The 26,421-nt window shown below is 45.5% G+C and overlaps 1 protein-coding gene across 1 annotated transcript in view; it reads left to right on the top strand.

The window, feature by feature from the left end:
• The first annotated feature begins 12,167 nt into the window (after positions 1 to 12,167).
• Positions 12,168 to 26,421, top strand: part of DNMT1 (DNA methyltransferase 1) — a 60,615-nt gene continuing 46,361 nt past the window's right edge. Inside the window, exons 1-6 of the mRNA XM_044443512.1 lie at positions 12,168 to 12,284; positions 18,792 to 18,834; positions 18,965 to 19,072; positions 21,438 to 21,711; positions 23,569 to 23,641; positions 26,100 to 26,199. Of these exons, the coding sequence (XP_044299447.1) occupies positions 12,238 to 12,284; positions 18,792 to 18,834; positions 18,965 to 19,072; positions 21,438 to 21,711; positions 23,569 to 23,641; positions 26,100 to 26,199 (645 nt within the window). The 5' untranslated portion in view covers positions 12,168 to 12,237. The remainder of the gene's footprint in view (positions 12,285 to 18,791; positions 18,835 to 18,964; positions 19,073 to 21,437; positions 21,712 to 23,568; positions 23,642 to 26,099; positions 26,200 to 26,421) is intronic.

The following is a 26,421-nucleotide window of genomic DNA, read 5'->3' as shown; positions in this document are numbered from 1 at the left end:
TTCCTCCCAAGGAGCAAGCATCTTTTAATTTCTTGGCTGCAGTCCCCGTCTGCAGTGATCTTGGAGCCCAGGAAAATAAAACCTATCACTACCTCCATTCCTTCCCCATCTATTTGCCAGGAAGTGATGGGACCGGACGCCATGATCGTAGTTGTCTTAATGTTGAGTTTCAAGCAAACTTTTGCGCTCTCCTCCTTCACCCACATCAAGAGGCTCTTTAGTTCCTCTTCACTTTCTGCTATTAGAATGGTATCATCTGCATATCTGAGGTTGTTGATCTTTCTCCCCTCAATCTTAATTTCAACTGGTGATTCATCCAGCCCCGCCTTTCTCATGATGTGCTCTGCATATAAGTTAAATAGGCAGGGCAACAGTATACAGCCTTGCCAAACTGCTTTCTCAATTTTGAACCCATCTGTGGTTCTGTGTCCAGTTCTCACTGTTGCTTCTTGACCTGCATATAGGTTTCTCAAGAGACAAATAAGATGGTCTGGTACTCCCATCTCTTTAAGAACTTGCCACAATTTGTTGTGATCCACACAATCAAAGGCTTTAGCATAGTCAATGAAGCAGAAGTAGATGTTTTTCTGGAACTCCCTAGCTTTCTCCATGATCCAGCGTATGTTGGCAATTTGATCTCTAGTTCCTTTCCCTCTTCAAAATCCTGCCTGTACTTCTGGTAGTTCTCCATCCACATACTGCTGGAGCCTAGCTTGTAGGATTTTGAGCATAACTTTGCTAGCATGTGAAATGAGTGCAATGGTGCGGTAGTTTGAACATTCTTTGGCATTGCTCTTCTTTGGGATCCGAATGTAAGCTGACCTTTTCCAATCCTGTGGCCACTGTTGAGTTTTCCAAATTTGTTGGCATATTGAGTGTAGCACTTTAACTGCATCATCTTTTAGGATTTTGAATAGCTCAGCTGGAATACTGTTGCCTCCACAAGCTTTGTTGTTGCTCAGACTTTCTAAGGCCCATTTGACTTTACATTCCAGGAGGTCTGGCTCAAGGTCAGTGACCACCCCATCGTGGTTATCAGGGACGTTAAGCTCTTTGTTGTATAGTTCTTCTGTGTAATCTTGCCATCTCTTCTTAATCTCTTCTGCCTCTGTTAGGTCCCTGCCATTTTGGTCCTTTATCATGCCCATCTTTGCATGAAACGTTCGCTTCATATTTCCAATTTTCTTGAAGAGCTCTCTGGCCCTCCCTATTCTATTGTTTTCATCTATTTCTTTGCACTGTTCATTTAAGAAAGCATTCTTACCTCTTCTAGCTATTCTCTGGAATTCTGCATTCCATTGGGTGTATCTTTCTCTTTCTCTCTTGCCTTTCGCTTCTCTTCTTTCCTCAGCTATTTGTAAAGCTTCCTCAGACAGCCATTTTGCTTTCTTGCATTTCTTTTTCTTTGGGATGATTTTAGTTGCTACCTCTTGTACAATGTTGCAAACCTCCATCCATAGTTCTTCAGGCACTCTGTCTATCAGATCTAATTCCTTAAATCTATTTGTCACCTCTACTATATATTCATCAGGGATATGACTTCGGTCGTACCTGAGTGGCCTAATGCTTTTCCCTACTTTCTGCTATTTAAGCCTAAATTTTGCAACAAGAAGCTCATGATCTGAGCCACAGTCAGCTCCTGGTCTTGTTTTTACTTACTGTACAGACTGTATAGACATGGGTCGTCAAACTACGGCCTGTGGGATGGATCTGGCCCGCCATGGCCATCCATCCGGCCCGCGCTGCTGTTTGCCGCCCGCACAAGCACTTGCTGCGCAGGTGAGGAGGTGGCGGCTTGCTTTCTTGGAGATTGTTTTGGACTTACTGGGAGATCTCTGAGTGAGCAAGCCACTGCCGCGCGTGCCCGACGGCACCTCACCGGCCTGTACCCCCAGGCACCCCCACAACGCTCACCACAGCCTTTCAACTGGCCCCCTATTCAAAAAGTTTGAGTACCACTGGTATAGAGCTTCTCCATCTTTGGCTGCAGAGCACGTAGTCAATCTGATTCCTCTGTTGACCATATGGTGATGTCCATGTGTAGCGTCGTCTTTTGGGTTGTTGCTATGACCATTGTATACTCTTGACAAAATTCTGCCAGCCTTTGCCCTGCTTCATTTTGTACTCCAAGGCCAAACTTGCTTGTTATTCCAGTTATCTTTTGGCTTCCTACTTTAGCATTCCCATTCCCCATGATGATACAGACATCATTTGTTGGTGTTAATTCTAGAAGGTGTTGTAGGCCTTCACAGAACCGGTCAACTTCAGCCTCTTCATCATCAGTGGTTGGGTAATAAGCTTCCATAAATAATCTGCTGTGCGATTAACTGTGTTCATTTGGTATCCTGTGATTCAGTGGCACCTATTTACATGAAACAGTAATAATTTTGTGTTATCTAACCTGCTTTGTCTTGATTTGTTGGGCGTGTCTCTTAAAAAGGGTGGTCATGCATGTGGATAAAACTGTCCATGTTCAGGCTGCAGTCCCTTACCTGGGTTTCTAGGAAGTTAAGGCTGCAGTCTTATACATACAAACTTGGAGAATTATGCCATTGAACTCTATGCAGTTTACTTCTCAGGACTGAGAGAAGAAAGGTTTAAACAGTACTGAAGAACTCAAGGGGTCTGGACTTGACACACTTTGCCCAATCAAGCATGACATGAGCAAGACTGTATTTTATTCTCAAGAATAAGTTTGTTTGCTAGCAAAAGGACAATTGACTCAGAGCATATGTTGGAGTCCCCTTTCATACTGATGCTGACCAGGTAGTGATGTCAGATGTCCGTTGGTTCGAAATTCCTGCCACAAGTACTGATTCTTTGCTACGGCTAAAATGAAAATCCCCAGCTAACAACAGCCAGAGTGGGGTGAATTTGATGGGAAAGGGAAGAGTTAGACCCCCTAATCCAGGGGTCCTCGAACTTTTTAAGCGGGGGCCAGTTCACTGTCTCTCGGACTGTTGGGGGGCCGGACTATAGTTTGAAATTTTATAATTAAAATAAATTGAAAAATAATTAAAATAAAAATAAATTGAAAAAATAAAAATAATGAAAAATAATGAAAATTTAAAAATAATGAAAATTAATGAAAGTTTAAAAATAATTAACAATAATGAAAGTTTAAAAATAAATTACAAATTAAAAAATTTTGCTCTGCTCACTTAGGCTGAAGCAGAAGCCCAAGATGACGCCACACCACCTGCTGAAAGGGAGAGAACAACACAAGCGGGAGCCATGAGGGCACACTCCCCTTAGTCAAGGCCTTCCTGGCTCTTTGCCGCCACCCCGCTTCCAAGCCAGAAGAGGGTCCTCTCGCAGGCACTCGCTCGACTCCAGGAGGGGGAGCGGGAGGTCAGAGAGGCGAGCACAGGGCGGCTCCCAGTGAAGAAGGAGGTAAGGGCTTCTTTGCAAGGTGAGGGATGGGGCCATGGCTGGCCAAGCGGAGCACCTCCCACCTCTCCCCACCATTGGGGGAAGAAGCATGGTGGCTGCTTGACAGTGGTGGCGGCTTTCCCAGAGAAGGCCATGGCTCCCACGCCTCCATCGCGGCCTTCTCTGGGCAAGCCGCCACCGCCGCCACTGCTGCTGTTGAGTGGCTGCCCCTGGGCTCAGCAAGGCAGCCGCGGCTCACATAATTAAAAATAGATTTAAAAAGTTATATTTTTCTTAACTTCAGTCCTTTTTTAGCATGTTTGTCTCTCTCTCTCTCTCTCTCTCTCTCTCTCTCTCTCTCTCTCTCTCTCTCTTCCACCCTCTCTCCTGTTTCCCACTCCATATTCCCACTCTGTATATGCATGGGTGGGGGGAGCCGGCACATGTGCAGTTGAGCTGTTGCAATTTGGCGCATGTGCCAGCTCTCTGCTCAGTTTCAAAGAACTCCTGCGCCAACTTAGAGCTTTTGGACTCACTCAGAGATCATTTTCTCTGAGCTAGTCCAAAATCTGAGGCAGGCCAGATAAATGAGCATGGCAGGACATATGCAGCCCACGGGCCATAGTTTGAGGACCCATGCCCTAAACTATACTTTTAAACAAAAAATAATAATCATTATTTATTCAAGGATAATATTGAAACTCGGGAACTGTTGCTCTGCTAAACATTCTTTAAGATGTCTGCAGAAGGAAGTGCTGTTTCAAAGAAATGAAAAAATGCAGATGAGCACCATGTCTATAATGACAAATGGACTACTGAGCACTTCTTCATTTTAAACAAGAATAAAGTAGTTTGTCTGATATATCTTGAAACTGTCTCAGTATTAAAGGAGTACAATGTTGAAAGGTAATTTGAATCCTGTCACAAGAGCTACTCAGTACACCAAGGAGAGGTGCAAGTGAACAAGACGAATTCTCTTTTAAAAATCAATGGTTTTGCTGCAGAATAGTCTTCGAAAGCATGTTAAGGAGAACTTGCCAACTGTGCGGGCCAGCTATCATGTTGCTAAATGTATGGCTGAGTGGTAGGCCATTCTCTGATGGTGAATTTGTTAAGTGCACAGTTAAGGGAATGGAGAAAATGTGCCCTGATATGGTATCTTGTGTTAGTTGTGACAGTTTTATCTGCATCATGAGTTTTGAAGAACTAGGAGAAGAGCTGCAAATGTCACTGATTGTCAAGGCAAAAGTTTTGATTCTTTCTTTGGCATTAAATGAGAGCAATGACATTACAGACACTGCAAATTTATGAGGTATAGAGTCCAACTTCAGAATTACAGAAGAACTGTATGCACTGCCGAGTTTGAAAGGCACTACAACTGCAGAAAACATTCTTCAAGGTGTGTGAATCAGTAAAAAATCTCGGTCTGAGTTGGGATAAACTGAAAAGCATCACAACAGATGGTGTAAGAAATATGGTGGGAAGAAAAACTAGTTTAGCTGCAAGGACCCGTGAGGAAACATTGAGATTAAAGGGTCCGCTTCCCATACAATGTCAAGGCATCATCCACAAGCAAGCCTTGTGTTGTAAGTGGGAAAGGGTGTGCGTATTGTTGTATCCAGCATTAATTACATCAGGCATCATGGCCTTATTCATCATCAGTTTCAAAATTTTCTCTCGGAGACAGAGGCAGAATATGGAGATGTGTTGTGCCATGCAGACGTCAGGTGGCTTAGCAGATGCAAAGCCCTTCAATGTTTTTTCAGTCTTCATCATGAAACTGATGTCTTTCTCAAGCAGAAGGGAAAATGTCAAGAACCTCTTTCTGACCCTGGATGGATTTTTGATTTGTCTTTCGTAACTGATGCCACAGAGCATCTGAACACAATGAATCTGAGGTTGCAGGGAAAAGGAAAGCTTGTGGTGACATGAATTCTCAGTTGAAGGCTTTTGAGGCAAAACTAAACATTTTTGTGAAACAAGTTAGTGAAAGTAAATTTTCAAGCTTCTCATGTTGCATTTTACTAAAATTTGGACAGGAATTTACAATTCAACGTTGAAAGGCACATCAAAGCACTGAACCTGTTGCAGGTGGAATTCCAGAACAGATTCAATGATTGCCATAAGCATGGAAAGGAATTAAGAATGTTTCAGAATCCATTTGAGGTAGCACCAGAAGATACAATTATTTTTTTCAGTTGGAACTGATTGATTTGCAAACCAGTGATCATCTCAGAGATATTTAGAAAGAAAATAGTCTATTAGATTTCTAGTGTGGGCTACCTGATATATTTATCATGCTAAAGAAACTTGCTACCTGCGTGTTCACAGTCTTTGACGCCACATACATCTGTGAACAAACTTTTTCCAAGATGAAACTTGTGAAATCCAAGTGTAGGTCAAGACTTACAGATGAACATTTAGATGATGTTTTAAGGGTGTCTGTCACAGTCCTTGACTGGGACATCAATGCCTAACAGGAAACAGCCACAAAAATCACACTTACTAGGTAAGCATATGAAGCTAGATAAAAAGATTCCACAGTAAAATATTGTCCCAAAATGGATCACATTCAAGTTAACATTACTTCATTCACCTCTGAAGGTTTACTTTCGATCTAAATTGGCAGGTTAATAATGTTATTTGTTTTAATTTAAGATATGGCCCTCTTTTGGCATTGGACATTCTAATGTGGCCCCCATGTCCCAGAAGGCTGACCCCCGCTTGAAGGCTCTTTCCCATTCTTGGGCAAAACTGGAGGGGCTTTTCCTCACAAACAAACTTCTACTATCTCTGGACTCAGCCTTAGCTCTGTCCTCATCCTGCATAGCAAATCTTGACCCAAAAAGGAGATGGGGCATTTGGGCAAGGACAGAAACTGGTGGTTCTCCTGCACCTCTCTCTTTTCCAGGGTTACTTCAAGTAGGGGGCCTGGTCTCCTGGGAGCCCCTCCAGTCCCCACAAAAGTGGTAGTCTGGTTGGTTGGCGGTGGGGAGGGGCGCAAATTCATTACAGAGTGAGCTGTGCTGGTGTCCACCAGGAATAGGTACACCTCTCTTCCCACCATGAGTTCAACCAGGGGATTTGTGGGAGATACTTTTACAGTTTTCCCCAGCTCTTGTCAGTCTGACCAGACAAGGGCTGATCTCTCTGGGCACTCATTCTTCCAATGCCCTTTCCTTTTCAAACAGCACACTGATCCTTCTCCAACCTTCCTTCTCTTCTCCAGTCCTTCATCCACTTCACACCTCCCTTCCACTTGAGGTCCCAACGATCCCCAGCTCTCAGGTAAGCACCTGTCACCCTTGCAATGCCATCATCTGCGCTTTGTGTGTTCTCTCCACTTTCCTCTCCCTCTCTTGCTCTCTGCTTGTATATACTCAATGGGCAATTTCAACCAGCTTAGGAGCTGGCTCAGCCAGACCATCTTCAATCTTTTGCAACTTCCTTCTTATATCATCCACACTCTGTCCCATGAACATATTCCAACAGCCTTCTATTCCCTTCGCCTTCAGTGTCCAAATCAGCAAACAGGTAAATAGCATCCTTCATTCTCTCTAAAAACTCAGGTGGTGACTCATCTGCCCTTTGAGACACTTGGTACAACTTGACCAAATTCTTCTATTTCAGAACCCTGCAGCTAATTGCATCTATTAACAGTTCACAATATTGGATCAGACTCTGGTCATTAGGGTCCCAACTAGGAGGCCCATTGGTAGGAAAAACATGATCTGCTTGCCCAATTCGCTCTGGCCTTGGCCCTTGCAACCAGTCTTCAGCCAGTTTAAGACCTATTTGCTTTACCAGGCTTAGCTCTTCAGAAGTCAGGAAGGCACTCAGCATATTCTGGCAATCTCCCCATGGGCTAGGCACAGGGAGTTTATGGCTTCTGCCAGCCCATGTGGGTCTCCCCCCAACCTCTGCCTGAGGAAGTGGTGCTTCCAATTGCACAGATCAGAAGAGGTAAATGGGACATCTGCCTGCTGGGGTGCCTCATGCCCATGCGGGACCTGGCAGAGGGGTGCCTGGACTGTCCCCAGAAATACCTCTGAGCCAGTAGTCACATTGCTAGCCCCCATGCTACTTGAGGCAATCCTATCTGGCAAAACTGGGGTTGGGGTGGCTGAGCCACATGCAGAGGGGGTTCCAGGTCACAAGACCCATAACAGAGTGTTCAGGGGTGCTTGCTTCCTCAAAAAGGAGAGCAGAAGGGGAGTCAAGTGAAACATGTTGGGGGCAGCAGGTTAAGGCAGCGGGGTGGGGTGGGGCTCTGCATAAGGTTCATCCTGCTCATTATCACTGTGATGCGCATACCAGGTCTGCATTTTCAGTGCTGTGTTGGCACATTTATTAATGTTATATTGTTGATTTTATTGTAATCTCATTCAAATTTTCTGCAAAACGCAAATAGAAATTTAATAAAGCAATTATGTATTACATTTGCTCACTTTACCAATTCAGACATTTCCCCAAAACTCCACATTCATTTCAAATCTGGATATAATTTTTGAGTTTTCCCATTTCTGATCATGCTACCATTAAAATATTTGCAGTTCAGCCCTATGCATTGAACTGTAAATCCCTGCATGTCTATTCAGAACTAAGGGCCAGTGAGTTCAACAGGTCATATTGCCAGATAAGAACAAAGGGTCTTATGGTACCCTAAAAACTAAAATTTATTTTGGCATAAGCTTTTGTAGCATATAGCCCACTTCTTCAGATGCCTGGAATATTATGAAGAACATATATAGCGATGGAAGAATTGTAAACAGTGAGGTCAGAAGGAAATTAAATGGAGAAGTACTGATAGAGATGATTATACTCTTAAGCATGGCCATCCACAGTTAAACTGCTGCTGAAAACATCTTGGCGGTATATGACCAACTCATATATGCAGTGTGGTTAAAGCAAACTTTATCCTGATGCAAGCTTCTAGTGATGGAATTAAACAAGTTGATGAAGTGTGACTCAGCAGTCTCTTGCTCTAATTTTTCTTTGTCGTGCCTTTCCCCTACAATGGCCACTTTAACATCAGTCGGTCTTGCTGTGAATTGTAGGCCTTCCTTCTGTCTAAACATGCACAGGATTATGGTTTGAAGTGTCCTGGGAGGATGAAATGTTCTCCCACCCATTTTTGAATATTGCCATTTCTAACCTCTGATATTGTCCACGTATTCTTTTTCTGTACAGACTGGCCTGTTTGCCTCATGTAGAAAGTTTAGTAGTGGAGAAGTAATACTCACTGGCAACTGCTGGAAGGTGGGACAGCCTTTCATTTCCATCATTACCACCCAGTGAACCCTAGATTAGAGAAGGCAGAGAAGGGAAATTTAATTTCAACCTTTACTCCACTGAGAGGTGTGTGTTTGTGCATGTTCGAGCACACATGGCCCCCACCACTCCAGCCAACATCAAATGCATGCAGCCCCCTGGAAAGCCCCCTTCCAAGGCTGCAGAGAGCAGCTGGCACAGTTCTCTTTGTGAGATGCGGGGAAGGGGGGGGGGGAGAATGCGACTCCCAGTTGTGAAGTTGAATAGCAGTCTCTAACTTTGAAACTGGAAATCCAAAAATCCTGCAACCCTTCAGATTCTAGGGACCAGATCACTCCCTAAATCAATTTCAAAAAAGGATCAACTAATCTGGCTTGTTCTGCAGCTGGTGAAAATAGTTACCTAGTTTTATGAAACAGGAAGGTAATTTAACACCTTCTAATTCAACTGTGGCTCTCAGCAAAGGGAGGAGGGTCAGGGCTGCACTTGCAGGCAAGATCCTTGAACATCTGTCAGTTTACTAGCTGGAGATTGAATTATCAAATCATGGTCACTGTCTAGAGTTTTAGTCTGCCAATACTTAACTCCTTAGTTGCTTCCCTTTTCGGTTCCTTAGCAGAAAATGTTCCCATTTTCCTTCCTTGTACAATTGTGGATCTTCCATGCTTGGCTTATATGTTTTTGCTTTCTTTTGTACGGTGTTAGCTATCTTATATTGCTCAGGCAATTATTTCCCTTCAGTCACAGAAATGTGGCTATCCTTTTGTCAATAACTGCCCTTTATTTCACAAAGTCGACACCAGATGTGAACAGTTAGTTACCCAACAAAATGCACAACTATTAATACCAAATGCTACTCTCTCAATGGATTAGGTTGCTTCCTGTTGAGGTTTTATGGCTCCATCACCTTGCTTCAGTTACAGGGTATCTAGAAAAATGTTGTACTTGTGCTTTCTTATGTTTTTTCCTTATCGCAGAAAAACTGTTAAGGAGAAAGAACAGCTGTACAATGCATTTTAATTGCTAGCATCAGGATGGCTCAGCCTGGAATCCCCCTTATTTGTGCTAACATAGTCCAAATTCTCTCCCACTTCCTTTATTTTCTGTTCTGGTCATGTCCTTATGTATCCGTCCTCTTTTTTCAATCCAGTCAATTTCATTTATCGTTTAGTGCATTGTAACAGACTGAGACATGGACACTCCACATTTTCAGTAATATAAATCCCCTCTTTTAAAAATGATATAAAGCTTCAGGTTATATAACCACAGGACAGTCTGATTGGCATGGACTATGTGGCTACATTCAGACACCACAATACACCTTGTTTCCTCATGACAGAAATAAGGGTAGGCAAGCTGTAGGCTAATGAACCTCTTCTGTTCTCCCACACTAGAGTACAGAACCTATTTTGTTCAGAGGGGCCCAGTTGTTTCAAAGAAGCTCTCAGGGGCTGCATTCCAGTGGCAGGCAGGGTGAAATTCAATAAAGACAAAAGCATGTTTTAGCTTAAAGCTCTTTAATACCAGCAAAGAGCTATTTTGAACTTAAACACAGGGGGACATTGCAAAAAGGCTGAGAAAACACAAAGGACTGGTGGTTGGGAGAAGAGGATAGTGCCAGGGAAAGGGGAAGTGGCCTTCTGAGGAATTTGGACCCTTTGCCTTGCACCCCCGTTTCACAACATGATCACATCAAAGCACCACAATATAAAAGGATACTATAAATGGATGGGGATATCCTACATCAGTGGTTTGTGCTCTCATAACCTCTAAGATTACTGCAAGGTGTTTTACATTGGCCTACCTTTGAAAACAGCTTGGAAATGGCAGATAGTATTGAATTTGCCACTCAGGTTGCTGATAGGAACTAGTCATCTTGAACATATAAGCCCAGTCCTCGCTTGTCTGTTTGCCAGTTGTCTGCCAATTTATTTCTGAGCCAAATTCAAAGTGCCCAGGACCCCAGTACTTTAAGGACCATATAAACCTACTCACTTCCTGAGGTCAGCTTCAGAGATTCTTCTCTGTGTCTCAGTCCCATCTAAGAGAAGCTGGGAATGGGCTTTGTCTATGATAGCTCACATTTATGGAACTTTCTCTCCAAGGAAGCTAGTCCAGTACTGACTCTGTCATCTGCTCAGTGCCAGGCAAACACATATGCATTTTCCAAGATACTTGGATATTTGTTAACATCCACTTATGGGGAGCTTTTGTGATGTTGTTCTACACTGTGATCAGGGGGCAATTTTGTCTATTTGCAGATAAATGCTTCTCATTTTAAAAAACAGATTGTGATTTCTTGGTCTTTATTTTTATTTGCATTTTTGTACTGATTATTATTTATATAGATTTGGGATTTTCCATTATTACATTGAGTATGAATTTCTGCAGTGTGTATGTAAATTGCACTGAGACTACTTTTTCAGTGCAAAGTAATGTATAAATTTAATAAATAATAAAAGGCAGCAGAAATAAAGCAAATATAGGACAGCAGTAAAGAAATTAGTAAAGAATTAAAACATAAAAAGACATTTGTCTGATGCTAAAATGACATCAAAGTAGAAGCAAACGAACCTGCCAGAGTAAGGCCTTCTACGTTTGGAGTGCCACCCTTTCTGCTGTGGCCTGTCATGGCTGTCAACTACAGAGGAACCCACAGGAGATCTTACCAGACGGGTAGAAAAAGATATAGGGAGAAGTAATTCTTCAGGTATCCTGTCCCCAAGCTTAGGGGGGCTTTAAAGGTCAACAGCACCGCTTAAAATTGAGGTCAGCAATTAGCGGGAGCCAGTACAGTGCGCACGCACAGTTGCAACGAGAGATCTGAAGATGTCATGATGCAAGCTGACGGCCCTGCCTAATGCCCTGCTACGCTGAACTTCCCGGGGTGCGCGCGGGGGAGAGGGAAGCCCCTCCGGCTGACCGCCAGGAATCGGGCTGATGAACGGCAAGCGACGGTCCAGCGAGGCTCTGATTGGCCGAGTTCGCCAGGCATGGAACCTCCACGAACGGAGGCCGTCTACCGCTGGACGCGGAGCCCGGAGGCGAGGAGCTGCCGCTGTCATCCCCCTGCTTCTCTGAGCCTCTCGGGAGCGCCAGGCTGACGGCTGCTGGAAGCGAGCAATGCTGGGGCATTTCGCGGTTCAGGCCCGAAGCCCCCCCCACAACGGACATTGCTGCTGCCGCTCTCACAAATTCTCTCGCTGTCTCGATATATATACATGCACACACATATACACATGTGTTTGTGCGCGCATCATAGTTCCTCCCTGTGTGTGTGTGTGTGTTTGTGTGTTTAAGCACACAGCCAATTAGCCTGGCTCCGCCTTAGCGCCCCCCGCCCCCGCCGGTCTCTGCTTAGCCTCTCTCCCCCCCTCCGTCCCTTGCTTTCTCTCCCCCCATTGGCTATTTGGTTTCTCCCTCTCCATAAATGGCATCTTGATAAGTCCCACCCTTTCCTAACCCCCTTCTGTAATCGCGGATGGTCTGTCCCGAAGCCTGCTCCGCCTCCTGCCTGCTCTTCCCCACCCCTCCCTGCCCGGTGCGCGCGAAATCGCCTCCCGTCGCCTCCTTGCCTGCTGTCTTGCGGTCCCGATGCCCGCCCGGGCCACCCCGCTGACCCCAGAGGAGCTGCGCAGGCGGTGAGTGGGTTCCCCGCTTTGAGCTGGGGACGGAGGGTGGCGGGAGAGGGAGGAGCTAGCCCCTCTTAATTCTGCGAAGAGAGAAGGGTACTGACCTCCCCCCACCCCGATTTTAGCTCGAGGGCACGTCGACCTCCCCTCCTGCACCCTTCCTATGGGGGGGGGTTCTCTCTCATTCTGCGGCTCCCCCTTCTCGCATCCCTGTGATTAGAACCTGGTGCAATAGAAAGGGGTGCCTTAGCGCCGTCCTCCCGTTTCACGCTGGATTATGAATCTGCCCTCTTTCTCCTAACCTATCCTCCCGTTGTTGTTGTTTTTTTTAAATTATTATTCTACCTTCGCCAAAGATGCTGAGTGCCCGCACCCCACTCACCACCAAAGTTCCCAAACAGGGAGTGAAGGAGGGGACCCGGAGGTCAGGGAGAAAGAAGGCACCTCAAGAAGGGAGGGGGGAGCTTCCCCCATCTCATTTTTATAGCCAATATTGCGATTCGTGCCTACCTGTGTGGGTTCCCTTTAAGAGTGGAATGTCCTCTGTACTTCCTTATGGGCACTGATTCCCTTGTGGGATGGGGGCAGGTTTTTCTGGTGGGTTTCAACTCCATTGCTCCCCTAATTGGGGGCCTGTATACTTCTTGGGGGGAAGGTTTGGGACGGCTCAGGGTTCCATGGCGCTTGGATTTCTCTCAAATAGAAATGCCTTTTCCTCCAAGGCAGAACACTGTTCTCTAAGGCGGGAGGGGGACCCTCTTTTATGCTTACTGTCTCTATCTTCCTCCCCCCTGCTTTCTCCTCATGGTCCTGCGTGCCTGTCAAGGAACAAAAGTTGTCAGCAGTCTCCAAATCATTCAAACAACGAAAAGATCAAGTTTTAGGCTCCTCTGATTTCATCCCTTTTGGAACAGGGCTGAAGCTCCCCCATCAGGATTGATTTATTTTGGTTAGAAATAAAAGGGGAATAAAGAAGTAAGGTGAGATTATTGCAGTTGCTTGCTAAAAAAAAAAAAAAATCAAAGGCAGGAAGGATGCAATGAAGAGTCACCATTTTCCTACTTTTGCATCCAACCCGCTTTTTATTAAGGATGTGTGTAGGTTTAATAAAGTCTCAGAAATCATGCTTTCTGCATCTTTAGGACGCTGTCCTTTCCTCTCATCTAGCCGATGTTTTTCTCTGCTTATGCCACGGCTTGCCATCTGGGACAGGAAGTGAAAACGAATTTCTTATCCAGTTGAAAGCGCGGCTTGGCGGGAACATTTGTTTGTGTGTGCTTAGGACAGGGCTTAATGCACATGCAGCTAAGGAAGCAATGGTTAACATGTCCTGACTTCTGCATATATATAAGCGGGGTGTTCCATGGGTTGGGTTCACTGGCAACCACGAGCTTGCAGGGCGGGCTGGTTGGTTGGTTGGTTCTCTGCTTTCTGGCGCCTCCAGGAGTGCGCTGCATTTCAATGGAGCCCGTCCCTTCCCTTGGGAGGCGTTTTTGTGGCCTCTTTCCTGGGCCATTCTCTCCTGACAGTCACTCCAAATGGTCAGATCTGTACGCTTTCTTCTATCCGTTCAGAACAAATTGTCTTTGTCTTTGAATGCCCTGACTTAGTTGCCGCCTCTGGAACAGAGAACCCTCCTCTGTCACAGAAGCATGTTGGCAGTTGAGAGTGAAGTGAGGCACTGCTCTCTCCCCCGCTCCCCCTCCCCTGGCCTGCTCACCCCAGCAGAGCCTGTCCTCCACCAACTTTTTCTGTGTGCTAAAGTGACATCATGGCTCTTACTGTCCCTCCAGCTTAATATTTTTGAGATTCTGCTCCACTCTCTGCAATTGCAGGTAAATCCTTCGCAGTGACTGGAAAACAAAAGACAACAATAACAAACTTTTCCTTTTCTTCCTCAGAAAGAAAATTAAACTTGGAGGCACTAATCACTGCTTTATTTCCCCCACTTCTTTAGTCTTCTTATTTCTGTGTTCCTGCTCTCGTGTCCAGAATACATGGTCCTTCAGGCCCAATGGCAAAATGGAGTCCAGAAAGGTGTGCTTATTGAAATGAACTGGCTGCTGTACAGCCGTTGAGAGAAAGAAGGAAAGTGTTCTCTTTTTTTTAAGCTTCTCACTAAATTGCATGAATGCTGGCCTTCCACCACAGTTACCGCCATGAGCCATTGTGAATGCTGCCACTGTAGCATAGGCCACATGGTATGTCCTGTTTACATCTTTCTGCTTCCTCTGAGAGCGGCGCAGGCAGGCAGCGTCTCCACTGCTATTGTCCGGAGTCTGCAGTCTGGGAGGGACTTGCTCACCATTCCTTCATGAGAGCCTGGGCTGCTCCACAACTTCAGCTCATGGATTTTCCCAGACTTTTTACCACAGTGTGGGGGAGTCGTTCCCTGTTTTTAGGCCATTGACCTTCATCTTGGATGGGCTTTGTGGTGGAATCTCATTCCGTCTAGCTGCAAATGTGTGAGAGAACACAATCTCTTCACCTTCTTTTAACTTTCATCTCTTTATGGTTGCTGCACATGTGTTTAGGCCTAGTTTGTGGTTGCAAGACGAGAGCCACCCAGCGGCAACTTCCTCAAAACCATTCTCATACCTTAAAAGCACCTCTTAGCCCCATGCTGCTTATTATTAGGAGGGTGGGAAATGCCATCAGTTGCACTGCTCCGAGGAACTACTACTAGAGACTAAAATGTGTACTGTTTTAGTCCAAATGCTATTGCAGCCTTCCCCTATCTGCCACTTTTCAGGAGTTGTGTTCTTACATATTTGGAGGATGCCAGGCTGAGGATAGTTGTCCTTCCTTCCACTTTAAAGTGAATCTTTTGTTTAGCTATTTTGCTTTCTCAAGATGGAAGTTTACTGCCAAGTTAAAATATTATTTAGCTAAGAAGACAAGTCAAAGTTAACTTCAGTAGTTAATGTGAAAGGTCAATGGCCCAGTGGGGGACTGCCACTTAAAAATGTAAATTTTGTTTGGAAGGTAGGGGAAGAAAGGGAGCAAAAGTAGTTACCCATCTTGTACAATTGATAGAGCAATAAGCTTGTTAGGAATGTGGTATTTGGGTTCTGTGAAGTGGGAGCAGCCAGTTGCCAGGTATGTGAATTGCTTTTCATGGAGGATTTATTTTGGGAGCTGAGTTAGAGATGGTCTGCCAGCAGTTCACCCCAGATGCCCTAACGTGAGTTTTCCATGGGTGTTATTGTCACAAATTCACTTCAGTGACAGCACTTTTACATATTTTGGAGGAGGGGATTGACTGCAAACGCCAACTGACCAATTGGTGGACTTAAGGTTTGAGGATGTCCTTGCAAGGTGAGGCTGAACAGCCAAGTAGTAGTACTAATATACACAATGTAAATTAAAAGGCGATCCAGACGGAAGACTAAAAGATTCAATCAGAATGGATGGGACCTATTCCCAGTTGGTGAAAAACTGGCAAGCAGAATGAATAGTGCATGTGAAACACCTAAACAGTGGCAAGTCTTTCCTGTTGCGTAGTTGGCAGCTTCCGTGGAGCCCAAGTCTGGTATTGTGAGGCTCTCACTAGAAGCCTTAAAGAGATCCCAAGGAGAATAAGCATTGCTATGCTAATAACAAGGTATTTTGCTTAAAAGAAATGTCTATGCTGCATAGAGATGTGAAGGCTTGTGGCAGATGGGGAGACTGGGAGAAAAGCAGAAAAAGTTGGTTTCCTGGAAAACCTGTTTTCCTTCAAACTTTTCACAAAACCCTGGGTGGAGAAAGCAGTCTCCTCCCCTTCTGGGTGTTTTCTGGCCCTTTCCCCACTTTTTCTAGTTTTCCAAGCTTTTCCATCTCTAGCCTTATACTCTGCTAAAGCTGGCTGAAGCATGCTGGGAGTTTAGACAGAAAAAAGCCTTACATGTATAGGATTGCGTCCAGAATCATAAAACTGAAATGTAAACTACAGGGCTTGAGGAAGTGTGTATACATATGATGGGTGGTGGTAGCCTCCTTAGATTTCGGGAAGGCAAAAAAAAGAAAAAGAAAAAAAAAGATGGATAGAAAAAAATAGAGAGAGATCCCACATGTAGTGGAAGCGTTCTGCATCATGGTGTCCCAGAACAGACCAGGAATTAAGCATGCAAAGTGCAAGTAGATGGTACCTCATTTGCTTGGCCTGTGTGTCTTGGAGTAGCAGAAGAGTGAGTCTTTTTCCCTCTCTCTCCTTCATTCTTGGTCAGTCTTTCTTTTTTGGTTGAGGGTTGGTTCCCTAGTACACATCCAAAGGAAACATTTGGCCTTAGTATGGTTAGAGAATTACTCAACTCTCCTAACACCAACTTGGTTGCATTCTTGCATGAACACATGCATGTGTGCATAGTAGAAACGGACATGACAGGAAAGAAGATTTTCAAGTGCTTTTTGGGAGCCTAATGCTGCATTTGTGTAACTGGGCCCATGGTGGTTGCCATGCCTTGATAGAAAAGATTCTTCTCTTTTTTGATAACCTGCAGTAAGAGCTTCTAGCCAGAAATGCTTGTCTCCCTTTCTTTCTTTTTTCAGAGTGGGAGGTAAGTCCATAGCTCATGGTCTACCCATGAGTTCCTTTAGATCTGCACACCAGCCTGTCCCTGAACATGCACAGAAAACAGCAGCAATGAGAGTGGTATGGGTTACACAGGCAGCCCTGCAGAAGTGTTGCTTGGGGCCGTGGAAAAAGAACTCCTGTTCCCCATGCTTGCAATTCAAGCTAGACTAAGAAGTGCAGGACAGCTCTCCTGTCATGCACCCTTGATTTTTAAGTTCAGTAGCAAACCAGCTGGCACTGCAGGAGGGTGCTGGTCACAGGAAGACATGTTGATTGCATAGCTCTGGTAGTTGCCCACTCATGAGAATGCATTGAAACCCTTTGCAAGATTTGATGGAGAGGGTTTGATGTCTCTCTGCCCCGCACTATGCTGGCCTTTGGCAACTGAACTGATCCTTCCAACTTTTGCAGTTGTGAGCCTCTACTTGAAAAAGGCAAGTTTGGCTTTACAGCCACCCCCAACCCACTCTTAATGGAAGGTAAATGAAGCACCCACACTCCCCAGTTAGAAATGATTTTTGCTAGCTAGAGCCATCTTCAAAGTGTGCATTTAGGTCTATGCACTACTGTTACCCACTACTTTTGTTTCCCATCCATGCTTGCTTGCTTGCCCTAACTTTCATTCCATCCATGTGAATATTTGAAGTCTTTCTCCAACCTGATGCTGTCCACTTATGTTAAACTACAATTCTCTTCATTCCCAGTCAGCAGGCATGCTGGTCTTCTTGCCTGTCTCTTTCCCTTTCCTGGTCTTGGATGATCAAACTTAGCTGACAAACTTTTCTACTTATTTCTGTGTCTTAACTTGTTGCTGGGGGACCATTCCCAGCTGTGACCTAACAGGCACGGGGACTAAAGGAGTCAGAAGCAACTCTCTTTCTCTCCCAGGCAGCTTGAGCAAAAGCAGGCATAGCTGCTTCCCTCTGCTGGTTCTTCCACGCTTTCAAAAAAGGAAACTGCAGACCAAAGAGGTATCCAAGGCACATGGGCTGGAGCCTGGAGGGTTGCAGGGCCTGAAAGAGAAACGAAGCAAAACTTTGTATACCTTGGGCATCCCTGATGAGTGACTCTTCAGATTCTTAATAACAACATTGGGTAGAAAGAACACCTGCTACATGTTTGTCAATGGGTGGAGGACAACTGGCTATTCATCAATAATGGCCAGTCATTGATACTTTGATTATGATCAGGGCAAGTGCTTGATCCAACTGTATTTTCCAAAAAGAGCGATTCAGATTCTCTGTCCCTTCCCCACCTGAAATGTCATCTCCCAAAGATGGCATTGTCATAGCATGATACAAAATCAAACTCAGCAGTAATTATGTGCATTAGCATGTGATACAGTTGTTACCTCCAGCCAGGGAATGTTCTCACTGAAGTTACTGACCTTTGAGGCTGCACCCCATCCTCTTCAGTACATCATAGCAAAGGGAATACATGTGGGTTTGTTGCTGCAGCTTCAGGAGGCCACGTCAGCTGCTATTCTATTTCTGTAATTCTACCTGCAAGGTGAGGAAAGAGCAAGGACAGGTTTTAGGCTTGTGGGCTCCCTCCTGTACTCCTCCCTGCCTCCTTCCTCAGCATGTAGAGCAATGAACAAATGAAAAGCTGAGACTGTTTCTTTTTATTTGGATGCAAGTTCTCCCTTGATTAAACGGAGGGAGCAACTTTTGAGTTTCTACATTTCAAAACATGCTGGATCCCCTTGGTCAACTTTAGCCTGTTGTAGTGTCAGTTAAGGGAGGTCTGTTCTTGGAGGCTGCAAAGGCTGCAGTTGTTCAACCCATAGGCCACTCCTGCCATTTGATTATCCAGGGGCATCTAGATTCTCTCTCCCATCCTGGGACCACCCAGACAGAGAAATTTCACCTGTCTGTCTGAAACTTGGGGGAAAAGAAGAGGATGCTTTCTATTGAGGAAGTGTTGTTGGATTTTTTCTGTTTTGTTTTGATTTAAAACAGGCTAAAAGACCTGGAGAGGGATGAAGATGGACTTAGTGAAAGAGTAAGTTTATTAGTCTTTCTTTCTCTCCACCCCTGTCCCTTAATGGAGAACTGTGCCTCTTTAGTTATTCCCCAAGAAGCTTGTGCAGGTCTGGGTTGCCAGCTGTATTATTCTCTTTCTTTCCCCCCAGGAGTGTGTTAAGGAGAAGCTGAGTCTAATCCATGGCTTCTTACAAGCAGATGTTCAGAATCAGCTGAAAGACCTGGAGTCCAAGTTTTGCAAAGAGGAGCTTTCTGAGGTGGGTAATTACTAGAGATTAACAGATTCCTACTGTTTCTTTCTTGATGTTCTGAGTGTTCGCTCTGCCTGTCTTTTCAGTGTTACTTGGAGAATTTCTAAAATTAATTTTTAAATGAATGCTTGTACAGTTTGCCACAATTTTCAGTACCTTGCTGTGCAAGTTACCACTTACATGCATTTGGTCAAATCATGTTGCAAAAGGGTATTTTGATGCCATCTTATTTATTTTATTTATTTAAAACATTTCTGTGCTGCCCCATTGCAACAAAGCCTCAGGGCAGCTCACAACATTCATAAAAACTACAATTAATAATTTAAAAACTGGTACCATCTCAGCTATATATATTAAAATCTATAAATACAATAATAATAAATTAACAGTTAAAATAACTTTTAAATAAAAAGGTCTTCGCCTGGCGCCGAAAAGCAAATAATGACGGCGCCAGGCGGACCTCTCCAGGGAGCACATTCCATAGGTGGGGCGCCACCACAGAGAAGACCCTCCTTCGGGTACTCACCCTCCTAATCTCTTTCACAGAGGGTGCCCAGAGAAGGGCATCCACTGCTGATTGTAGGGGTTGGGAGGGCATATATGGACGCAGACGTTCCTTTAGGTAACCAGGTCCCAAGCACTTAAGGTTTTATAGGTCATAACCAACACTTTGAATTGGACCCGGACTTCAATAGGAAGCCAGTGAAGCTGACGGAGAACTGGGGTTATTTGAGAACAATGCCCAGTCCCCGTCAGCAACCTGGCAGCTCTATTTTGCACCAATTGAAGTATCCGGACCGTCATCAAGGGTAGCCCCACGTAGAGTGCATTACAGAAGTCTAATCGGGAAGTTACCAACGCATGTGTCACAGTCACCAGGCAGTCGTTCTCCAGGAAGGGACGCAGCTGATGGATCAGCCAAAGCTGAAGGAAGGCGCTTCTCGCCACCACTGTCAACTGAGCTTCCAGTGACAGCTCAGGGTCAAGGAGCACTCCCAAGCTGCGAACCCTGTCTCTCAGAGGGAGTGCAACCCCATTCAGAACAAAGTCCAAGTCACCTACCCAGGAGCTCGAACCACCCACCAACAGGACCTCTGTCTTGTCTGGATTGAGCTTCAGTTTATTGGCCCTCATCCAGCCCATTACCTCGGCCAGGCACCGGTTCAGCACAGCCACTGCCTCACCTGGATTGGTGGAAAATGAGAGGTAGAGCTGGGTATCATCAGCATACTGATGATTCCGCAGCCCAAACCTCCTGATGACCTCTCCCAGCGGTTTCATGTAGATGTTAAATAGCAAGGGGGAAAGAATGGACCCCTGTGGAACTCCATGGCATAACTGCCATGGCGCAGAGGTAAATTCCCCCAGCACCACCTTCTAGAATCGGCTGTCGAGGTAGGAGTGGAACCACTGCCAAGCAGTGCTTCCTACTCCCAATCCCACCAGCCTATCCAGAAGGATACCATGGTCGATGGTATCGAAAGCCGCTGAGAGGTCCAGGAGAACCAACAGGGACGCACTCCCCCTGTCCTTCTCCCTGCACAGGTCATCGTACAGGGTGACCAAGGCAGATTCAGTACCGTACCCGGGTCTGAAGCCGGACTGAAATGGGTCCAGATGCTGTCTTCTGCAGCGTGATTTCATAATTGGTTCAGATCTCTGGTGTGTACCAGCAGCCTGTAAGAAAAAAATACTTGAACTAAGGACCTGTAGGAAACTGCATATATGAGGTTTCAACAAGATGTGGAAATGAAAAATGGAAGAATTTTGATGCAAGAACAGGGATTGAGGACACTCAATATGTTCCCCCAGCTTTTTTCACAACATTCCCTCTTGTCTCCTTATTGGGAAGAACTGCTAAGACTCAACATTCTGAATAGTAAATTTTGTCTATAATGTAGTTGCCATCTGGTATGAATGCAGGCATCTGTTACTCTGTCCTATGTGGGGTGGTGATTGGTGTGAATCTGAGTCTCACACGTGGCATATAGCACTTGTGTACTCAGAGCTTAAATCAAATCGGGCTTGGATTGTTAGTGGCAATCAGGAAAAATAGATGCCCCTATTCCTTGTTATGTAAAACTCTGCATATTCATAATTGGAGAGCTGAAAATGGCAGAGCTTAAATGTGCAAGCTCACCCAAATGAGCCTATTGGATGATAATCTGGAGCCTATTGGATGATAGGCAGGAGCTGGATCCCAACAACTGTGATCCACTGACATCGCTCATGCGATGGGGCGGCATATAAGTTGTCTAAATAAATAAAATCTGTTTGAATGCTGCCTGCCCACCCCCAGTGCCAAATCTCCATTAGCAGGCTGAAAGTATACATGCTCAACCTGTTTGTTGACCTTTGCTTCCTGCTGCAGGAACGGTACTTGGCCAAAGTCAAAGCCCTGCTCCATGAAGAACTCTCTTTGGAAAATGGAGATAACCTGGAGCTCACCCAGAAAACCAATGGCTGCACAGAGAATGGCACCTATGGCAGTGATGAAGAATCTGAGAGAGCAGGTGGCAGGGAGGAAGAGGACAGTTCCATGGAGATCGAAGAGTCCACCTCAGTGTCTTCGACGCTGTTGGCCTCACCATCAGTGCCAAAAGCCCGTAGGGGCAGAAAGAGCAAGTCCAACAGTGAGAACAGAAGTAAGAAGTGATTTGGGAGCTGCTTACAAGGCACGTGGGAGGCTCCATTGCTTTGACTCTGGGCGTGCACCTTGAACCAGGGGCCTCAGAAGTTGGTACCTGGGGGCAGCTGACTCCCATCCATGCTTTTGCAAGTCAGATGGCAACAGAGGGTGGAGCTTCACCCCCATGGCATGCGGTCCTCTGTTAGAAATACTGGTGTAAGCTGCTCCAAGGGCCTGGCTTTAATGTGCAGGAATTTTCCCAGGCAGGGGAGGCCCGTCTGCAGAGAAGCTGCCCCAGGCAAAGCCACCCATCAGGGAAGATCTGCTGGGTTCACTTCAGCTGGTTCAGATTTGCCCTGCCTGGGTTGTCCTTAGGTGAGGAAAGTCCAGGTGGGATGATGCAGTCCCCTGTCCACCCAGCTTGGGTGTGTGTGCTTTCCCTGGCCTGATAAAACCCACATGCCCCAAACCCCTCCTGGCTACCCAGTGTCTCAACTGGGGCCCTTTTGCTTGCCCCACACTATGTTCCATTGGGTAAAATTTAGAGCAGGTGAGGCCAAAGGAGTTGCCTAGCACATAGAGGAACAGTTCTTTGGTGCACTAGCTGAGTTGGGAAGCAACTTTTTCTCCCCACAGGGGCAGTGCACAGCACCAAATAAACTGGACACTTCACGGGCCACTTGGTATGCCATGGGGATGGCATGTGTAGGGAAGTCCCGGATGTCATCCACAATAAAAAGGCCATCTGGGATTCCTCTCAGGAGGTGGCAGCGCATGGAGATAACACCCTGGGCTTGATTTGAACATCTGGCAGGCCAGATGAAGCCCTTGGGGCAGGGGGTGACACCCTCTCTTTAAATGGGCAGCATCTTAAAATTGCCTCCAGGAACAGAAGCTGAAACTTCCTGGAAGTTGGAGCTGTGGATCTCAAACAGCTGATATAAATATGTATGTGATTGTTGTATAGCAGTGTCTGTGAATTTAGTTGCTAAACTGGAATAGAGAGTCTGCAGACTTTTTCTTAGCAAAGTTTTGTGGATTCTTACTGATATTCAGCTTGGACTGAGTAGGCCACCTTTTCATGGCACATGTTTGTGAATTGGCTTACTCTCTGTTTATCCACAAATATATCATTGTCTGTCTTTGTGAGCTTCAAATTATGTTGTTTGGGCATTTTGAGGGGGAGGTGTTAAAGAAAATGGATAAGCTTCCTGGGTTTTTAATTTCTTTTCTAAAATTGAGCTATCCTTATTATTATAGCTCATCTGCAATTGCTCACAAAAAATTGCCTGGGAATGCAAGTGTTCTGTCATTGTTTTCTTTCTTCCCTTTGGCTCAGTGTGATATGAAAACAGCAGTGCTAAAACACTTTCTGTGTAGTTTTGTGGATATTGATTTTCACTGGGGTGCAAAATTATTTGAAACACAGACACAAAAGCAGAGAGAGCTCTTACTGAGAGTAGTACCAGTAAGATAAGGAAATCCTGTCCTTGCTGGTGTGTTGTTGTCTACCCCCTTCACTCCTGCCATTCTGCCAGGCAGGAGAGAATAGCCAAGACTCAGGTCTTGATGAATATTTCGACCCCACTGCTCTCACACCTCTGGAGGGCACCAGGTTGCAGGAGGCTGCTGTAGTCAGGGATAGCAAACTCTGCATGTGCATGCAAGGAAACCTGGTCCTCAAGCCGCTTGGAAATGAAGATAATACAGTCAGTGATGGAAAACAGCCCTGTTGAGGGATGGGATTGGAGACTAGTTAGGGAAGAGCATCCTCTGCTTTTAAGCATTTGGGAAACTGCAGCAACAATTCATCCCTGGCAACAGCACCTATTGTTTCTTCCCCCCCGCACCCCCACTCCTGATTAATCTGCAGAAACCCCAAGCAGCTCAAGGATCACCCGTAGTTCCGGCAGGCAGCCCACCATTGTGGCGATGTTTTCCAAAGGGTGAGTAGGTTGCCTGTAAGCTTGGTGTCTGTGGCTTTTGATTTTCTGCATTTTGTGCCTCTTTGGCTTCATATTGATTGGCTGATTGTCTCATAACTGGTTATATAAGGGATAAGTTGAAGAGTAGACAGGTGGTGGGTGGGGTGTGGGTTGCCTATGGTGTTCAGAGGAGGGACAGGCAGTCCCAGGGAGAGAAGTGGTGGCAAAGGGAGCTCTCACAGGAGTTCTGCTTCTCAGCTGAAGCTTTTCGCATCAGTGCCCTCTGCCCTTTCCCAGCCTGAATGCAAGAGCCCTGCTAGACCAGTCCAAAGGCCTATCTAGTCCAGCATTGTGTTCACATGGGGGCCAACTAACTGCCTGTGGGAAGCTCACAAACAACTCCTGCCTGAGTTCCCCAGCAACTGGTATACAAAGATACCTGAATGGCTTGGGACCAGGATTCCTGAAGGAATGCCTCCTTTCCTATATGCCCTTGTGCCTCCTAAGATCTGCACTGGAGGCCCTGCTCCAGGAATCCTCCCTGAAGGAGGTAAAGAAGGTCTCTACGCAGAGGAGGCCTTCTCTGCCGTGGCACCCAGATTCTGGAATGCGCTCCCAGGAGAGGTTTGCTTTAATATTCCTTCCGGCACCAGGTGGAAACCTTTCTATTTACCCATCATTTTAAGAATTAGATATTTTAATTGGTTTTAACTTCCACAGTCGCTTTTTGTTTTTAATTTTGATTTTGTTTCTGATTTTGTTTCACATTTTGATTTGGACTTCTGCTGATATTATGTTTTTGTTGTTTACACTGGTTATTTGCACATCATCTATGTGCCCCAATACTGGAGATAATCTAGATACCAGGATTAAAACCATTGTTTCTCCAAATGAATTCTTCCCGAACTTGAGAGTCAGTGTGGCACGGTGGTTAGGGTTAGGGACAGGGATTTCAGAGACCTGCATTCTAGTCCCCACCTGGCAGTGAGGCTCACTGGGTGGCTTTAGCCCAGTCACTGACTCTCAGGCTAACCTACCTTACAGGGTTGTTGTGAAAATAAAACAGGGAAAGCAGGAGGGAACTATGCACATCATCTTGGACTCCTTGCAGGAAATGCAGGGTACAAATATAATGTAACAGCTTAAATGAAAACTTAATATAGACAGTGTGGTATAGTAGTTAAGAACACAGATCTGGGACTCAGGCAATCTGAGTCCCCGCTCAGCCATGGAGCCATCTGGGTGACCTGCCTCACAGGGTTGTTGTTGTGGGATAAGATTGAAAGCAGGAAGAGAATAAGCTGCTTTGATTTCTCTGTAAGAAAAAAAGGCAGGGTATTAATCTAATATTTAAAAGTGTGTCTAATCCACCATAGCACTTGATGGCAATCACTATATTTCTGGTAGTGAATTCCACTGTTTAACTGAGTACTCTGTGAAGGAGTCCTGGGACAGTAATGGCTGAAAATAGGCCTTGATTGATGGTGTGTTGGACTTAACAAGGAGAACCTTTTTCACATCTTCACTTAGTCATGATGCTTCAGGACAAGCTCTGTGCTCCATGCAAGGATGTGTAATGCAGCCTGGACAGCTTTTGTTCTAAAAAAGAAGCTGCTTTGGGGAGAAGGAATGCCAAGTGCAGACTTTGGGGGATGAGGTTGCTATGTAATCTTTTCCCTGCCTGTGGTTTCTCTGCTGTAGCTCTCTCTTGGCTGCTTCCCCAGCATGGCCCTGTGGGGTTCTGTGTATATTTGCATGTAATATAAACTTAGCCCATCATGGCTGAACTTGGGCTTCTTCGTCGTGGTCTCTGTGCATCACACATATATGGGTGCTGTGCCTGCTCAGTGCCTGTCGCTGGCAAGATTTCGTAGCTTTAACGGTTTTTGGCAGGAACTCCGCACCCCCTCCCCCCCAAAAAATAAATGAGCTGACTCCCTGCCTTCTCAGCCTAATCTACCTTGCAGAGTTGTTGAGAGGATAAAAGGTGTGGGGGTGGGGGCGGAGGACTCGGAGGGATGTGCGTGCTGCTCTGAGTAGAATAGGAGTGTGTGCAGTTCCTGGTGCGAAGGAAAGAGACAGATCCAAGCCCCTGAGTGATCTCTTCTACTTCTGGCAAGGTCAGGGCAGAGAGCTTGTGGGGGAGCCCTCAATGGCATTTCATCTGCTTCCAGACAAAGGCCTAGTTCAAAGCCATTCTTTGGGTCTTGCAATTTCACTTGTAAGTCCTCCAATTAGACTTGGACTTTGACCTGGTCTTGAGAGTAAAAATCCTTTACCCTGCCCAGCCCCCAAAAAAGGATATCCCAAAAGCTCAAATAGACTATCCAGATATTCACAGCTGCCCAGTACATCCTGCTTAACAAGAGTATGCGTTGCAAAATTAAAACACATTTAGTTTTTCCTGCTTTCATTAATAAGTATAGCAAATAAGTTGTGGCTTTCTGTATCTAGTCCAGTTTATGCTTTATTGCAATAGGTCCAATAAACGCAAATCAGAGGAAGTTAATGGAGAGCTGAAACAAGAAAATAATGCAGAAAACAGGGAAGAGGAAGAGGAGGAGCAGTTTGGAGAGAAGGTATGCATGTGAGATTCTGGGCCAGTCTAATAATGCATGAGGAATCCAGTTTGGCGGTGGGCATCCATTGAATTTTCTTGAATCGACTGCTCAGAACCCACTTTCCCTCTGACCCAAACCTGCCTCAGGCCAAGTATTTGCATGGGCCTCCGGCAGGAAGCAAGTCTAAGCGAGTCAGTGAGGGCGGTTTGCTCATATGCCCCCTGCATACCATTGTTCGAG

This window comes from Varanus komodoensis, unplaced genomic scaffold, assembly GCF_004798865.1.
Source record: "Varanus komodoensis strain SLA01 unplaced genomic scaffold, ASM479886v1 scaffold42, whole genome shotgun sequence".
Taxonomy (NCBI): domain Eukaryota; kingdom Metazoa; phylum Chordata; class Lepidosauria; order Squamata; family Varanidae; genus Varanus; species Varanus komodoensis.
Note: the sequence above shows the minus strand (reverse complement) of the source record. Positions and strands in the feature narration are given on the sequence as shown.